Source organism: Psammomys obesus, unplaced genomic scaffold, assembly GCF_907164565.1.
Source record: "Psammomys obesus unplaced genomic scaffold, mPsaObe1.curated_primary_1811, whole genome shotgun sequence".
Taxonomy (NCBI): Eukaryota; Metazoa; Chordata; class Mammalia; order Rodentia; family Muridae; genus Psammomys; species Psammomys obesus.
This window is the reverse complement of record NW_026585691.1, coordinates 2,690,949-2,708,516: the sequence shown is the minus strand read 5'-3', so window position 1 is coordinate 2,708,516 and position 17,568 is coordinate 2,690,949. Positions and strand designations below refer to the sequence as shown.

The following is a 17,568-nucleotide window of genomic DNA, read 5'->3' as shown; positions in this document are numbered from 1 at the left end:
AATAGTTTATTAATTCATTATAGGGACAGATACATAATCAATGCCTTAGTGTAACACTAAAGAATATCATATTTGTAAGGAGAAAACATGACTCTGGAAAATACAATTAAATAATACAGCATAAGCTAAGTATGGGTAAATAAGCGAGCATGTAAGTATTGAGTACACTTGTCATGATTCAAGGAAAGGAAGATTTTTTTAAATGAGACTCAAAGGAACTTAAGGCATCCATGGCAAGCGACAAAGGGATTAATACCCTGTAAAAGGCCAATGACTCTTTTCTAATAAAACCTGCTGCTACAAAGAAACAAAGCTAACATCCCCAGTTACTCACAAGCCAAATCATATAGAATGCTAGTGAGTGACGGCTACTTTCTTATCAACTGTGAGTTATAGGCAGATACTAGATTTATTACTTATTTGCTTTTGAGAAACAATTTTCCACCCAACCTAATGGGTTATAAATTGTCTCATTTGCGGCTATTTAATTTAAACCAGAACCTCAGTGCTTGTTAAACAAGAACATGAGATGTGACTGTGTGGCGAAGCACGAAGGAGCCTACTGTGAACACGGCTGCTTCATTCAAGGCAAGGGAAAAATATAACCAGCAAAATAAAATGAGGCTTTTGACCTTCAGAGCAACGAAGAAACACACAGTGGTGCTGGCCGTGGCCACTCTGAATGCTATAGAAGTAGTTCAAGTGACAATCCTGTCTTTAACGAGATATGAAACCAACGTTAATAATCTTTAGTGTTATCATAGGCTAGCTGAAGAGGGGAGGAGGAGGAAATGTAGGTGAGGTGTCAAACGTGAGTGACACACGAGGGTAATAAACACAGATGCTTTCAGGGGCTGAGGAGGCTGTAACTCTGCTGAAAGACATTTTAAAAAACAGATAGACTGGCTATTTCTAATTTGGCCCAGAAGCCAGAGTTAACACTTGATGTGCTGGCGTTAAAATAAAAAGATGTGCAGTCAGACAGAAAAAAACCCCATATTCTATACTCCTGGAGCATGGCTGAGGTGAGAATTCAAATAGATACCATTGCTTTCATGAGCCAGGAAATACAAGTCAGGATTGTCTCTATGTAGTAAGATGATTTCTGGATTTAATTTAAAGAGGAAGAAACCAAAATGAACCAGCCACCCTTTTCCTGTGCAAAGACCTCCCCTTCTAGCATCTTGGAGGAAACTCTTTGTCACCCTGAATCCAGACAGGTTCAAGGCTTGAGGGTCAGGGAGCTGGGTCACTGCGGCTCCTGTAATTCCCCTCTCCTCCCTCCCTTCTGCTTGAGCCAGGACCGCAAGCCTGCCTGGCAAAAGCGCCCATTTCTCCGTGCAGATGGGTGGCAGTCATGCTATTCAGCCTCTCTGTTTCCTCTCCTGCCCCTTCTCAAGGCTTCCCTGGTGCAGCCTGGAGCCATCTCTTCCATAGGAAACCTTCTCATCTCGATACCAAGGATGCAGCAGCCAGGGCAGCCAGAAGGTCCTCTCCAGATCTACCTGGAGGGGGTCATCTGCCCAGCAAGGGGGGCTGGCAGGGGAGCCGTGGGGACTCGGGGGTCACACTGTGGTCTGAAGCAGACATGAGGTAGTCATGTTGTTAGGGAAGGGTGCATAGGTTAAACTCAGGGATGAGAAACATGTGACACTAGGACAAGCACGGGAGACAGACAGAATGGGCAACAGCAGCAAGGAAACAAGAGGCGTCACAAGAAAGGGAAGGGCCCCAGGCTAAGGGAGCCAGATGACGTGAGACAGATCACTGGAACAATGAAGGGCACAGAAGAGGCGACAGGGAGAGAAAGAAGATTTCCCAAACCAGGCACTTCCCAAATTACAAAATTAGGTACCGAGTTGCTCAAAGGAGAGGGGAGGTGAGCTGGGCTCACCCAGCCATCCCAACCTCAGGAGGCCAGGGGTGGGGGCGGGGGTGTGACGGCCATGCTGCTGCAGACTGCTGCGTAGGCCTGTGGAGTTGACTGGCACTCCGCTCAGCCCAGCTGACAGCAGAGGGGCTGGGGCTGTCTTCGTAGACGCGGCACCAGGGACACTCTCAGAGTGTAATAAAGGCTGGGGGACAAGGCTATGGCTGAAGGGCTGGCACTGATCACTAGTACACCATCATGCCATGGAGGGCCAGGTAGGCCGCAGTGACTGCTACAGAGGGTGAGGTTTCCCAGCCCAACCCCCTCCCCTACAGGTCCATCCCACAGAGCTGTGCCTCAAGTTCTTCCAGTAATCCACGTGTGGTGCTGAATATTAGGGAGTCAGTAACGTTCTCCTCCACCCCAGCCAAGGGATGCTAAGAGGCTCCGCACGGCTCGTTGGTATCTCTAGTTCACACACGTGTGGCCCTGCATGCCAAGTCCCTGGGCCGTATCAGCCTTTTGCTCAGGGGAGCTGAGCAGAGGAGACAGGGGCCCTGGGGAGGCTTGGGCTGACTGCTAGAGGGCACAGGGCTTTGGGCTGGCAGCTTTTCCCAGGGGTGTCCTCTACCACCGTGCTGGGCTGGAGGTCTGGGCCGGAGCAGGGGGCACTGGCTGCCTCTGGCAAGCAGCTGAGCCGGTCTGGTCCCATGGCTGCCTGTTCGTACCCTTCCAGCTCCCTGCCTGGGCAGAGTGCTCCTTGAGACAGAGCCACATCACCAGAGGTGGAAGGCAGGGGTTCCTCAGGATCCAGGTCGTGGACGTGGAGGTCAGGACATCCTTTGGATGCACTGAAGTCGGAGTGGACAATGACCTCGGCCTCCACCTGATTCCTGCATGCCGAGGGCGGCTTCTTTCTCCCGTTGCTCTGGCGGATCGGAGAAAAAAAGGTGAGGTGAGCGTCGCTGAAGACGGTCTTTAGAAAAATGACCAGCGTATTCGGGGTACACACAAGCACTGCCCCACCTAAGATGACGCTCAGGTCTGGCAGAGGCAGGACACACAGAATGTCACCTGTTTGCCCTCACTCAGGCTACCTAAAAGTGCCAGACACAGGACCTCCATGAAGAGCAGGAAGGCCTGACTGTATCTGACAGGTTAAGCCACCTTCAGATACTCTGCTGCAGGTCACTTAGGTCCAGGGAGAGAAGGAACTGTTCCCAAACTGGCTTTCCTGTCACCCACTCCCCTTTGGAAGCTGTCCCCAGAAAGGCCTAGGGGTCCTTCCCTCCTGCCTCCCCCTCCCTCTCACGGACACCGACCTTTATGGCATCATACACCAGAGCTTGCAGCAACAGCGTCTGCCCAGTTCCGGCTGGAGGCAGCAGGGCACGGGTCAGAGGCGGCCTAGGACCACTACCCTGGGGCAGGTCACAGCCTGCCCAGCTCGGCCCCCCTGGCTGAGCCCAGGAGATCTGCAGAGAAGGGAGAAGACACTAGGGACATGCAAGGCCTAGACAGGTGGACCCCTGTTATCTCAGACAGGTTCCACGATAAAGCCCCTCCCCTGGGCGGGGTGGGAACTGAGGTGTAGACAGTAAGGGCGGAGTCAACAACACTTGATGTGCAAACCCCGAAGTTCCCAAGCCTAGCGGACTCTTCCTTACTGAAGAGGAAGAGGGAGAGATGGGAGGACGGATGGCCACCTCATCAAGGTGTGCCACCATTGCAGCTCCCAAGGGACCTGGCCTATCGGCCTCACCTTATCCTGGGCCAGCCCTGCTTGGTCACAGCCACACCCATCAGCCTCTTTTCCCCACACTAGATTAGCGAGGAGCAAATACAGCTCTGGGGCCCTCCCACGTGGTATGGACAGTTTCTCTGGCTGGCTCAGAGCCTGAGGTGCGTCTCATGTCAGAAGTTGTGCTCTGACGCCCCCTGGTGTTTATCTTGGGAACGGGTCCATGCGAGCCTCTGCTCCAGCCTCACCTTTCTCTTGGAGTGGCCCCGGCAATCAGAACTGCTGCCACCCATAAGGCTGTGGACTTCCGCCTTGTCTTCCACATCCAAGGGCGGTGGAGACCAGTCCTGGGGGTGAGGGTGCACGAGGGACTCCAGCTCATGGGCAGCAGGGAGACTGGGGGGCCCGAGCCGAGCCCTGGAGTACAGTGCTGGGTTCCCAGGGGTGGTTGTGGAGGGCAGCCCCGGGAGGGCCTCCCTGAGAACAGGAGCAAAACTATGGGTCAGACAAGAGTGGATTTGGTTCCCTGGTGTGTGCGTGCAACCAGAAAACCCAGAGTACAGTCTATCCAGCCTGACCCCTCAGATCCACCCTTCCTTGTATGGAGATGTGGGGCTTCTCCATGCAGGCTGCTGGAAGCCTGCAAGGAAGCTTACAGGTATACCTAGCTCTTGCTGAGATGGGGAGACTGGGGCTCCCCTAGCTTACTCCACATTCTCATAACAACAGCACCCCAGTCCTTCATCTCAGAATCCTAATAAATTATCGACTTGTTTTTGTGCTTCTGCGGACAGCACACCCTCATCCAAGCTGGGCAAATGTAGTGCTGAACTCCGCCCCACCTCCTTGGCCCTAAATTCAACGGGCTCCAGGAGCAACAGGGTCCACCCTCCTCTGTCCACTCTGCAGCCCTTTCTGGTAACCCTCCTAGTCCTGACGGTTCCTGAGTTCACCTGCGGGAGCTTCGTCGTAGGCCGGCACACATGCAGGCCAGGAGGCAGAGAAGGCCCAGGCAGACGCCCACAATGATGCCTGTGACAGAGTGCACATCCAAGGAGTCTGGTGGGGAGGAGGGCAGAGAGGTCAGGGACAGCAGGGCACAGCGCTCGGGCTTCCGCAGGAGACGGCCGGCCTCCGTCTCACCCTTCGGGATACTTTTGTTTGTTTGAGACATAGTTTCTCTGTGTGTCCCTGGATATCCTGAACTCCCTCTGTAGACCAGGCTGGCCTCGAGCTCAGAGGTCTGCCTGCTTCTGCCTCTTCAGTGCCGGGATCAGAGTGTGCACCGTCGCACCTGGCTTGGAAGCTCACGTCCTTCTGACTGGAGTGTAGAAAGCCACAGGACCTCACTGGGCCTCACACTGATCCCACCATGGTCTCCCCACAAAACCACAGCATCAGCTTTTCAGTGAGGTATCTGTCCACCTGCCAACAAGGGCTTTGGTGGTGTATATCTGTATAACCTAGAAGGGCTCTAGATATGGTGTGTACACGCATAGGTGTGACGTATGTATGATTTCTTGTGAGGAGGTACGTGAGTGCATGTATGTGTTGTGCCGGGGTCAGAGGTCCTCATCAAGTGACTTCCTCAATCACCCTCAGCCCCAGAGATTCTCTGTCTCTGCATTTGCAGCCCTGGGATTACAGCATAAGCAGCCACACCCAGCTTTTACACGGCTGGTGGGGATTTGAACTCAGGTCCCTGTGCTTGTGTGGCAGCATCTTACCAACTGAGCATCTCCTCAGTCCTATGTGTGGTTAATGCCTCTTTGGCCCCATCTTCATATCATATGTGATTACATAGAAAATCATATGTAATGATTTTCAGTTAAGGGGCCCTGGTTCTTATTTTGTATCTTGATTGAACCCTCGAGTTTCTATCCAGCCTGCTGTTCACTGCCCCTTCACAGAACTCATGAGCTCACCAGCCAGTCCTCCAAGCAAAGCAAAATCCCCAAGAAACCATCTTTGATGTCCTCTGACCTTCACATGTGCATTGCGCCACACACACACACACACACACACACACACACACACACACTATAAAATAATAAATTAAAGACCTCTCAAAGCTTTAACGGTCCCTCTACCAAGCTGTCACTGTCCCCATCCCACCCCTCTGAGCTCCAAAGTGAAGACAATGCAGTTTCCAGAAGGCGGGCCTTGAGAGGCAATCTAGGGGTCTCGGGGTCCCAGGTTGCCCCAGGGGCCTCCTTCCCCTGCCTGGTACCTGAGACTGTCTCCTGGAGGGTGATCACAGCCTGCAAGCCGGAAAAGGGCCCAGGCCCCACCTCTGTGCGGGCCCCCATCTTGAAGAAGTAGCGAGTGTCACTTTCCAGACCATGTACCTCTGCACTGAAGATGTTTCCTGTGGTGGGAAGCGGAGAGCGGGGCGGCGGGTGGAATGGGGCAGGCAGGGAGCCAACGCAACACCAGCAAGCCAACTGCACACCCAGACGGAAGCCCCAACGTTCTCATGGCTAAGCTGGTCTCCTGAGAGGGTGGAGGAGGAAGGCGGGGGTGGGAATGCTTACCCTCCGTGGTGAGCAGCGTCCACTGGTGCTCAGGCTGGGTGTGGTTGTTGCTGTAGAGAATTAGATACTCCACGATCTCGCCGTTGGGCTCCGTCGGGGGACACCAGTGCAGCCGGACGGTGGATGGTGTCAGGGGGCTCAGGCGCAGGTCAGAGGGTGGGGTTGAAGGCCCTGCAGCGCCGAGGAGGGGTCCAAGAGTCAGAGGCACTCCTCTTCCTCCTTCACTAGGCCCAGCAAACTGTGGCACGTGGGTGGGGGGCGTGCAGGCGGATACTCACGGTCAGGCAGGGTGGAGCGCTCTACAACGGAGCCAAAGGGCCCATCCATGTCCACGCCGTGGGACTGTACCGCGAACTCATACTTGGTGAATGGCTTCAGCCCGCCAATGAGGATGTCTTCTCCAGAGCTGGGGTTCGGGGGAGAGACAGAGTGAGCGCCCTCAGACAGGCTTCAAGCCAGGGAGAAGCCCACATTAAACCCCTGCCTCCAGCCGGCCCCAGCCTGGAGGAGCTACTTCTTGGTGCCGCTAACCTCACCTCCCCCACACAGCCAGCAACCCATAGAGAGCTCGGATATACGCTACTCCACGTCTGATCCTTCTCTCTTCCTGGAAGCTTTCCTGAATTAACCCAAGTTATTCTGCAGCAGGGTGTTTTCTCAGACCAGAGCTCCTCGGGCTACCTTCCGCATGATGGGAGGGCAGGGTCCCCCACAGTGTCATTAGGGGAAGGGGACCAGACAACTCTCCCTTCTTATTGCTACACCCTGGTCAGCGGTCAGAGAAGAAACATCTGTGGAGGTCCTGGGTGTGCCCCTGCCTCCGCTGAGCCCGGCAGTCTATCATGCCTGCTGCCCCCCCTCCCCCCCCCGGCTGATACCTGGTGTAGTAGGTGACCAGGGAGGCATTCCTGAGCCCCCAGGGGCCGAAGCGGACAGTGTAGTTGACAATCTTGACTGTGGTAAAGTCAGGCTTCTTCCACCGCAGCCAGATGGAGGTGGAGCTGTTTGACTCTGCGTGGACGTGGGCAGGAGGCAGAGGTGGTCCCCTCTGGATAGGCAGGTCTGGAGGGGAATCCAAGCGTGGGGAGGGGCGGACACTCAGTCTCTATAGGTTTCATTCCCCCCCACCGTGCAGTTGAGACTTGGTTTCACTATGTAGTAGCCCAGGCTGGCCTTTAAGCTCCACCCTCCCACCCCTGCCTCTCCAGTGCAGCGGTGTGATACCACAACTGGCATTAGGCCTCCTACGGGACCTTATGACAGTACCTGTGTCTGGAGGTTTTTTTCTTTCTTTCTTTCCATTTATTTATTTAAAATATTTAAGTCTTAGCCACTGAGCCATCCCAGTCATGTATGCATTTGTCGTGTGGAGGGAAGGGAGTACTGCTGTGCATGTGGGGTCAGAGGGCAACTTGGGGGAGCCTGGAAACCAAACTCAGGTCATCTGGCTTGCAGCGAGCACCTTCACCTGCTGAACCATCTCACCAGCCCCCTCATGGGGATTCTTACGAGGTTAAATTAGTTGATACTTACAAAGCAGGTAGAAAACTTTCTGGTATACTGTATACTATTTGTGACAAATGTTTGTTGGATAGGCATACGATAAACTCCAAGAGAGCAGAGACTTTATTTGTGTTGTTCGTCACTAAATTTCTAGAACAGAGCAGGCAGGTGGTAGGTACTTAGTAAAATAATTGCTGAATGAGAAATGAACTAACCGGAAGCCAGGTTTCTTGGCTCCTTACTGAGTGTCGAGATGGATCATCAAGGTGACAAAGCAGGGCCACAGCAGCACAGCACAGTGAAAAACCCTTGCTTGGGAGTCAGATCTCTTGGGCCTAGTTTGTCTAGGCTTTGTGTGCCCTTAGATGGGTCCCTTTGCTTCTTTGACGCTTGTGACACTGTAACAGGATGTTGTCATCTATAAAGTTCACTCTCAAAAACTGAAATTAGCTCCAGAGCTGGTGCCTGCCTTTAATCCCAGCACTCCAGAGGCAGAAGCAGGTAAATCTCCAAGTTTGAGGCCAGCCTGGTCTACAGAGCAAGTTCCAAGACAGCTAGGATACACAGAGAAACCCTGTCTCTAAAAACAACAAAAAGAACTGTGAAATTGCTGGGCATAGTTGCACACGGCTTTAGTCCCAACTCTGGGGAGGCAGAGGCAGGTGGGTCTCTGTGAGTTCAAGACCAGCCTGGTACAGAGCATGTTCCAGGACAGCCAGGGCTACACAGAGAAACCCTGTCTCTAAAAGGCACCTGTCACCAAGCCCGAAGACTTAAATTTGATCCTTAGGACCCACATGGTGGAAGAGAAACAGATTCCTCTCACCCCCACAAGAGCACCCACATACGTGCACACAAAATAAATAAGATGTAATAAAAATTAAAAATAAATACTTTTTTTTAAACTGAAGAGTACATGCAGACAAACAAACCTTAAAACCTCATGAGCAGAGGGTTGGGCAGAAGCTCCCCAGGAGCTGGGGAGATGGCTCGGAAGTGAAGAGCACTTGCCACTCTTTGAAAGAATCTGGGTTTGCGGGGCTGTGGTGGCCCACAAACTTGGGAGGCAGAGGCAGGTGGATCTCTGTGAGCTCCAGGCCAGCCTGGTCTACACAGTGAGTTCCAGGACAGCCAAGACTACACAGAGAAACCCTGTCTCAAAACAACCAAACCAAACCAAACCAAAACTGACCCCCCAAAAATCTGGCTTAGATTCCCAGCACTCACATGACAGCTCCAAACTGACTATAACTCTAGTCCCAGCAGATGTGGAGCCCTTTTTAGGCCCCAAGAGACACCAAGATCATATGTGGAGCACAGACAGACACACACGCAGGCAAAACACCCCAACACATAAAGTTATTATTATTATTATTATTATTATTATTATTATTATTATTATTATTATTTTAGGTAAACCATAAAGATATTCTCCCTGCTTAAGAATTATGGGATAAACTGGGCGCAGTGGTGCAGGCCTGTAATCCCAGCACTCTGGAAGGCAGAGGCAGGCGGATCTCTGTGAGTCCGAGGCCAGCCTGCTCTACAAAGCGAGTCCAGGACAGCCATGGCTACACAGAGAAACCTTGTCTTGAAAAACAGAAAACAAACAACAAACAACAACAACAAAAGAATCGTGGGATAATCTGGTGGATGTTGTGGGATTGGTGGATGTGATTTTAAAAAGCGTCTAAAGGTTAAAATTGGCGCCAGACACGACTCATCAAACATGTGTGTTTCTCTTCCTCATTGGCCCAGTTCAGCCTGAGAATGAGGGGGCACCAGGGCTCCTGCCCAGGAGGATGGGCTGGGTGGCCTGCCGGCTGGTAAGGGCAAAGCCAAGGAGGCTCTGAGACCCTGCTGCCTCCCCTCACCTGGCGTGGGCGCCTTCTCCGTCCTGCCCTTCCACACAGCCGCGTAGCCGTCCTCGTGCTTGTTGAAAGCCACGAGCTTCACCTCGTACAGCCTGCCAGGGACTGGGGAAGGCGCGAGGGTCACTCTCCCTGCACCCAGCTTGCCCGGAGCACAAGACCCTCCCGAGCCCTGGCCGGCTCACCTAGCTGGGTCAGCTCATACTGCTTCACCTTCTTCTTGAGCCGCACGGGCCCCACGTCCCAAGCCTGGTCTCCACGGCCCCCTGGAGGGCGCCCACCGTCTGCCTCCTCCTCCTCCGGCCCCACCTCACGCCAGTAGAGTTTGTATCCAGAGATCTGGGTGGGGTGAGGGGGCGGCTGCCATGACACCACCAGGGACTCCATCTTTGCCCTCACCTTCAGCTCTGCAGGGGCAAAGAGGACTGGGGGCACGGGAAGATGATGGGGACAAGGGAAGAGGGAGGTCAGGGAGGAGGAGCAAGGCACAGCGAGGAGTTGTGCCTGGGCTTTCCCTACTGCTCCATTCTGCCACCACCTGGTGGGCTTGAGCACTGCATGTTAACTGCGCTGGAGCGTCTGCGGTGCGTGCACAAGAGGCCCACGCAGGTCTCTTGAAGCAGTAAATCAGGCCATGAAGGGAAGTCTGAGCCCATCAGCCTGAGAAGCACTACTTGGAGCCCAAGAATAGAGAGCTGGCTATAAAAAAATTTTTGAAGCATTTCTTTACTTACTTACGTATTTATTTATTTATTTATTTATTTATTTATTTATTTATTTATTTATTTATTTATTTTATTTATGTGCATGAATATGGCAGCCAGAGGACAAGTTGTGGATTCATTTCTCCCCTTCTACCATACAAATTCTGGGGAGACAATGGGAGTCTGATCTCCTAGAAAAAGGAGCAAGCCCCTTTACTAACTTGGGCCATGTTGGCAGCCCTTGTATATATTTTTCCTTCATTCTTATAATTCTACAATCCAGAGAGAAAGTGAGCTCAGAAAGTCAGCTAACCTGCCCAGTGTCTGAGTGTGGTGCCAGCTTTGTAGGCATTTAGTCACTCTACTCTTGGGCCTCTTGGCAAAGCCAGCTGTGTTTAATGAGTTCCTTCCTTTCTTTGAAATGGAGCTTCATGCATCTCGTGCTGCTCCCAAATTCACTATGCAGGTGAGGCCGCCCTTGAACTTCTGATCCTTGTGCTGGGACCACAGGCTTGTGCCACCCTGCTGGGTTTGTGCAGCGCTGGGGATCAAACCTAGGGCTTTGTGTGTGCTAGGCAGGCACGCAACCAAATGAGCATATTCTCAACGCAAGGAGCTCCCATCCTGTGCCAGCTGCTCTGTGTGTGACACACTATGAACCCTGCTGCCACCCTTGGTGGTAATGAAGCTTTAGGGATATGAGGGGCTGTCAGGGTCACAGAAGAATGGGGACACATTTGAGCCCAGCCCTCCACTTCCACGCCCAGGCCTCCCTGATGCATCCAGTTTGAGGGTGGGGGCACAGGGCACCTGTACCCACCGCCCGGGCTGCCCCTGTAGCTCCGTACCGTGGCTCTGGTTGTGCGTGCCAGGTGTTCTGTGCTGCACCCACTGGGAAGGCGCTCCATAGCCAGCTCCCGTGCCAGCCAAAATCCGGACTCGGTACACCTTGTTTGGCTGAAGTGAGTTTAACGTAAATTGTGTCTCATTTCCAGGCACCTCAGTAGAGAAAACTTGATCTTCTGGGACAAAAAGGACAGGCTGCTGGGTGTCCTTTATTGGGGACCATGATCTCTAAATTTACCACCCTGACTCTTCCACTTCAGGCCCCATAGGTCCTCTAGGCACTGAGCCCTCAGCATGGAGGCAGGCCCACGCCTTCAGGGTGACCCTGGGACCTCTGCCTCCAGCTGCTGAAGCCCCCTGGCCTTGGTTCAACATGGAAAGACCAAAAAATGACCTTCTTTTCCCCTGTGCACTGCCAACAACAGCCAGGACACGCTCCTTGTGCGGCCTGAGGACCAGCTCAGGGCACCCAACAGCACCTGGTGTCAGGAGCCCTGACTGCTGCCTTGGATCAGCCTCCTGCCTCTCTCTTTAGCTTTACTCTGACCCTAGCCACTCCGCTCTCTCACCTCTCCATTCCTTCAGAACCACATTACCCCCCCCCCCCCAACCAGCACCCTCTCCCCAGCAGGACGAGTCCATGCCCCACGTGCCCTCTAACCTCCCACCTCTTCCCAGGTGTTTAAACTAGAAGGGCTCTAAGGCTCAACTAGGTGAGCTGCTTGCTTCAAAGAAAGGAAACTGAGTCAGAGGCTCCACTCATACACATGGCACCTGCTCCCTGTGCTCAAGCTACTGGTCCCCTATGTCTTCCCCTTTCCTCTACTGCCTCCCAACACTGTGTGTGTGTCCAGGAGTGTGAGTGTTCGAATGTGTGCAGGTACATGTGTGTGCACAGACATGGAGAGGTCAGATGACAAACGACTCTGCTGTCATTTCTCTGGAATGGTCCACCTTCTCTTTTGTGACAGGGGCTCTCACTGGCCCAGAACTTAACATTTAGTCCAGTGAGCTCAGGGGGTCCTTCTGTCTCCATCTCCCCTGCACTGGGATTAAGGCAGGCACCACCGCCATGCCAGGCTTATTGAATTCAGGTCCTTGGGCTTGCACGAGTGCTTTACACACTGAGCTATCTCTCTAATCTCCCGTTGCTCTCTTACATGTGCCCCACCTGGGCCCCACTCCCACAGACTCCCCCATCTGGTGGGAACCCCCCCCACCGACGACTCCACACTGCCCCGTCCCACTCACCTTCCTTTCCCAAACCGTACTCTATCCTGTACTTCACCACCTGTCCGTTGCTCAGGCTGGAGGGCAGGGGCAGCCACGCCACCCTGATGTCCGAGGGGTTGGGGCTGGACAGGGTGAGCTGGGGTGCCACACTGGGGACTGAAACAGAAGAACATTGGCGTGAGCTCCACGCCACCGGCGGGGAAGTGACTTGCCCAGGTCACACAGCAAGTCAGAAGTGGGCCCAGGATCTGAGGGAGGAAAGGGGCCTCTCAGGGGAGCCCCAAGCTAGAGGATGAGGATACATCCTTCCTACCCCAGGCTGGCGGACAGTGTGGCCCAGGAGTGGTTATAGCCAGTGGGTGTCAGGGTCGCATGATACGGGGACTCACAAGAGCTGGACTCTAGTCCCAGCTGTCCTACTGACCTTGGGCAAGTCACTTTCATTTTCTGAGCCTCAGCTTCCCCATTTTGCACTGGGAAGAAGAACCTGCCCGCTCCTTTACAGGGCATGACAGAGGCACAAGGCAGGGGCGAGGGCCTTGAGGTACACTGTCCCGGGGGGAGAGTGTCTCTGGGCCCCAGGCCACTGCAGGCTCAGAGGCCCTACCGTCATCCAGTGTATGCACCAGGGCCGGGCTGGAGGTCCGGCTGGCCCCTAGCTGGGAGTAGGCCACCACGTAGAATTCATAATCCGTGTTGGGTTCCAGGTCCCGAACCTGTAGCTCGGTGGTGTCATTGTTTACTGCGAACTGGTACTCCACGTTGTCCACGCCTGAGGAGGTGGCACAGGGGACAAAGGAACTGTCACAGCCCACTCCGTGTCTAATCGGCAGGACTCAGGCTGGAGACCCTACTGGCCTATGTATAGCTAAATTGCCGCTGACGATCTAGGGCGGCGGCTATGAATGCCCCTGTCACCTAATTTACCCACTGTATTAACTCCAGAGAAGGTCAGGAAGTTCCCCGTGCTGAACTGAGGTAACGCCCACGGCTGTTAGTCAGCTGGGGTGAAAGATGATGGCTCCATTAGCCCCATAAGGAGAAGCATCCTCTCGGGGAAGGAGTGTGCGCACACTCTGAACCCTGCCGCTAGCCTGAAGGCCACCGCCTCGCTGGACTCTTTCCCATCGCTCCCCACCACCTGCAGGAGTCACCACTAGGCAGCCTTCCGTCGTTCAACCCGCGCCTGCCCTGCTCGGGGTCCCTCGGTCGCTAGCAGACATACCCCTTGCCTTTTGGTAGTGAAGGGAGAAGCCAATGATCTGCTCGCTGTGCAGCTCAGGCCGCTCCCAGGCCACCAGCACAGCGGAGCTGCTCAGCGGCGTGGCCGTGACCCGGGTCGGGGCGCTGGGCAGGCCCTCGCGCACCACCACCGCCAGGGGCGCAGCGGCGCACGCGGTTCCCGCGCTGTTCTCCGCCACGCACTGGTAGAAGCCGGCGTCCTGCAGGCCGATCTGAGTGATGACCAAGCTGCCGCCGCCACCCTGCACCTTGACGCGCCCGTTGGGTCGCAACGGGGCCCCGTCGTGCAGCCAGCGCAGCGCGGGCCGTGGCTCCCCGGACGCGCGGCACACGAAGCGCGCGGTGCTGGCCCGGGTCCGCGACAGCGCCTCGGGCGCCTGCGAGATGGCGGGGGCCGCTGTGGGCAGGAGAGAGACGCGACAAGACGGTCGGTTCCTCCCAACGAGGTCCTCTCCCCTCGTCACCCGGGCCCAGTTCGAATCCATCTGCCTGCCTCCTCGTCCCGCCCATTCCCGGCTCCTCCTCCTCCTCCAGCGCCCGTCTGGCAGATTTCCAGCTCTAACTTCACTGTCTCCTCCCCAGTGCCTCCTGTCCACAGCAGTTACTCCAGCCCTCAGCGAGCCCGGCCCCCAGTTTTCTGTTGTGTAGAGACAAGGTCTTTTGTAGCCTACACTGGCCTTGAATTTCCGATCTGCCTAACTGAGCATCAGCCCAGCTGTCTTTTTTTTTTTTTTTTTTTTTTTGGTTGATTGTTGTTTATTAAGTTTGTGTTGAGATTCGCTTTTCGCCCTCTAGCTGGCCTCAACTCTTCTGCTGGGGCTGGCATCGAACTCACACTCCTGCCACAGCTTTCCAAGCGCTGCCACCCCTCAGCCCATTCCCCTGTCCCTCCCATAGCCGCATCCCGCTCTGCTCGCCCACCCTCTCACCCCCATCACCCAAGGCAAGCCTTACACACCCGCCTCTACTCCACTCCTTCCTCCCGCTCCGGAGTCCAGTGCTCCAGTAGTCACCATTAGTCAATAAAGGCTCGTCGCAGGCCGACCCCCTCCACGTTTCACCTTCTAGGACCGCCCTCATCCCTCTACCGCCCACCGGTCCCTGGCACCGCACAGCTCCAGCCCTCACCCAGCACCCGGAGCTCAGCGGCAGCAGTGGCGAAGTCGCGGGTGCGAGGCTTGTTGGCCCGGCAGACATAGACACCAGAGTGCCGCGGCTGCGCCCTGGCGATGAGTAGATTGGTCCGGCCCAGAACGACGACATCCGTGGAGATAGGCTTCCCATCTGGAGACAGAAAAGGGGCAGGCTGCTGAGACTGTCCCGAGGACCCCACCACACACACACACACACACACACACACACACACACACACACACACACCACAGCAGCCTGGTAACTCTGATCCCTATGTGGAAAGGCAGATGGGAAGTGGTTAGACAATGGTGGGCAGGGCAGACATTTAATCTCTCTTTCTCTGGTTTTTCAAGACAGAGTTTCTCTGTCTAGTCCTGGCTGTCCTGAAACTTGCTCTGTAAACCAGGCTGGGCTGGAACTCACAGATTCTGCCTCTGCCTCTCCAGTGCTGAGATTAAGGACAAGCACCACCACCACCAGGCTTTAATACAACCTTCTTTAGACTTTATTATCACGTGATTGTGTGTACATGCTTGCATGTGCTTATGGAGGTCAGAAGACCACCTTGTGGAGTCAGTTCTCTCCTCTCTTGAGGTAGAGGCTCCCAAGCTGGAGCCTGTGAGTTACTGTACCACCCTGCCCATTCCCAGCCCCACTCTCCTCTTTCTGCACTCACCCTGTCGGACCCAGGACACAAAAGGCGTGGGGTCAGCAGAGGCCACGCACTCCATCACTACACTCTGTCCGGACACCACCGTGGTGTTCTCTGGAGCTGCCACAATGACCACATCCTGGGCCCTGGTGCCCTCCAAGGACCCTGTAGAGAAGAAAGGAGGACGGGGTCGCTGGGACACTGTGGCTCCTTCTGTCGGGAGAGGGAAGCAGCTGCCAAGCCCAGCAGAGCTGTCTGCATCTTAGAGCTCTCTCTCAGAGTCAGAAAAATGCTCTCCGACACAAATGAATCTCCCAAATTACTGAACCTCCTCCCATACTTCCTTCCCAAATCTGGCCCAACATCTGCCTTGGACTCAGCACTCAGTTCTAGATCTAACACTGCCTATAAGATGTGAGTTAGGCAGATCTCTTCTCAAAGTGCCTTGAGGTTCTACGTGTAAAACCAAGAGGTGGGCTCCCACTTTCAGCCAGGAAGCTTCCCGTTGCATTTCTTGTCCAATAAACTCTCTCCCTGCGGCAGAATGGTGAACACCTTGTTTGTTCGGCAGGGGGAGGCAGAGATCCAGTGCCTGAGAGAGCCGCAGCCCAGAGAAGCTCAGGGACAGAGGATGAAACCAGCCAGGGGAGGGCATGGTTCAGCTGAGCGCGACCTTGGGGGAGGCTTGCAATGAGATCTATTGAGCAGCAGCTGAGTACCAAACACTTTCCATTCCTGGCTCAGGGTCAGACAGATGGTGAGGAGCGTCAGGATTCAAAACAGGTCTTCCTGACCCCTAAAACAGCGCCCTTCTTACTACCTTATCCTGGCAGGAGCTTTTTAAAGAAAGGCAGGAAAGGACTTCTAAAACAGCCCACCAGCTAAAGATGCTTGCCACCAAGCCTGATGACATAAGTCAGATCCCAGGAACCCACTCAGTGGACAGAGACCACAGACTTCCACAAACCATTCTCTGCTCACAAGTGCCCCGGGACTTGTAAATGAACACATGAAACAAATGTAAAAAATTGAAGAAAAAAATAAAAAGAAAGGCAGAAAAGGACCAGAGCACACGTGGCAAGGAACAAGACTGGCAGAAGGAGATTGGGGGTGCACTCCCACCTGCCCAGAGTCCTTAGGGCACCTGGAGGGGCAGAAGGGACCAGATACTGCTGGGCATTGACGCCCCTCCTTTGATGCCTTGCCTGCTCACCAGTCCCTGTTCAACCCTAGGAAACAGATATTCCATAAGAAAAGAAGCCACCCCCCACTGCAAGTTGGAGCCTTGGGTCCCAAACCCCAGTTCTATCCCGTGTAGAACTACTACCCAATCAGCTTTCTGAAGACCCAGACCTGGAGATCCCCAGGTTTCCTGTCCCCATACCTCTAAGGGCCACACTGAGCGAGGCCTCACGGCTGAAGCGTTGGCGGGCTGAATTGGTGGCCACACAGCGGTAGGAGCCCGTATCACTGTCCTGGACATCCAGGATCTGGAGGACGCCATTGGGAAGGGTGATGAGCCTTGGGAAGGAGCAGAGGGAGCCTGTGAGGGGAGGGGAGGTGATGGAGGAGGTGCCCAGAATGACATAAACGCAAATCCAGACTTTAAGATACAACCTCACCTCACAGACTGGCAAAGACCAAAAGAGTCAATAACAGCTGAGGTGGTGGGGAAATCGAGGAAGACCCACTTGTCTTGCTGGCCTCACCTAATACACTCTCTTTCCCGGGCAACCTGGTAACAGTTCAACATCAAGAAGATTTTGATCTAGCCCTGGTACTTCCGGGACTCTCTACCACAGCCTCAGGCACGTGCAGCAAACATGGCGATGTTCACTGCAGCCCTGTCCACAGAGCCAGAGGCCGAAAACTGTTGGTTGCGTCCTGGCTTCACGGGTCTGGGGATGTCCTGCAATGGAATGCTGCAGGTCCAGAAGCCATCTGCACAGTGCGCTCTGGTGCCCCAAGATAACATGAGTGGAGACCCAATTTCTTCCTAGTCTGCACAAATACTGAATGTTCCTATAAAAAGAGGTTGTCTCTGCAAAGGGGGCCTGGCAGCCTGGAGGCTGGAGTGTGAGAAACACACACACACACACACACACACACACACACACACACACACACACACCAATCTGGGTTTCTTGCTTCTTTTTTTGTTTTGTTTTTTCAAGACAGGGTTTCTCTGTGTAGTCCTGGCTGTCCTGGACTCACTTTGTCGACAAGGCTGGCCTGGAA

The 17,568-nt window shown here is 54.4% G+C and overlaps 1 protein-coding gene across 1 annotated transcript in view; it reads right to left on the bottom strand.

The window, feature by feature from the left end:
• The window catches only part of Igdcc4 (immunoglobulin superfamily DCC subclass member 4), a 48,858-nt gene continuing 31,290 nt past the window's right edge, over positions 1-17,568 (bottom strand). The window contains exons 6-22 of the mRNA XM_055596768.1: positions 16,715-16,851; positions 15,355-15,495; positions 14,673-14,828; positions 13,528-13,941; positions 12,910-13,074; positions 12,321-12,458; positions 11,072-11,245; positions 9,705-9,944; positions 9,523-9,624; positions 7,024-7,207; positions 6,424-6,551; positions 6,146-6,316; positions 5,842-5,979; positions 4,565-4,670; positions 3,860-4,088; positions 3,193-3,345; positions 1-2,798 (exon numbers count right to left, since the gene is read on the bottom strand). Coding sequence (XP_055452743.1) covers positions 2,397-2,798; positions 3,193-3,345; positions 3,860-4,088; positions 4,565-4,670; positions 5,842-5,979; positions 6,146-6,316; positions 6,424-6,551; positions 7,024-7,207; positions 9,523-9,624; positions 9,705-9,944; positions 11,072-11,245; positions 12,321-12,458; positions 12,910-13,074; positions 13,528-13,941; positions 14,673-14,828; positions 15,355-15,495; positions 16,715-16,851 — 3,178 coding nt within the window. The 3' untranslated portion in view covers positions 1-2,396. The remainder of the gene's footprint in view (positions 2,799-3,192; positions 3,346-3,859; positions 4,089-4,564; positions 4,671-5,841; positions 5,980-6,145; positions 6,317-6,423; positions 6,552-7,023; positions 7,208-9,522; positions 9,625-9,704; positions 9,945-11,071; positions 11,246-12,320; positions 12,459-12,909; positions 13,075-13,527; positions 13,942-14,672; positions 14,829-15,354; positions 15,496-16,714; positions 16,852-17,568) is intronic.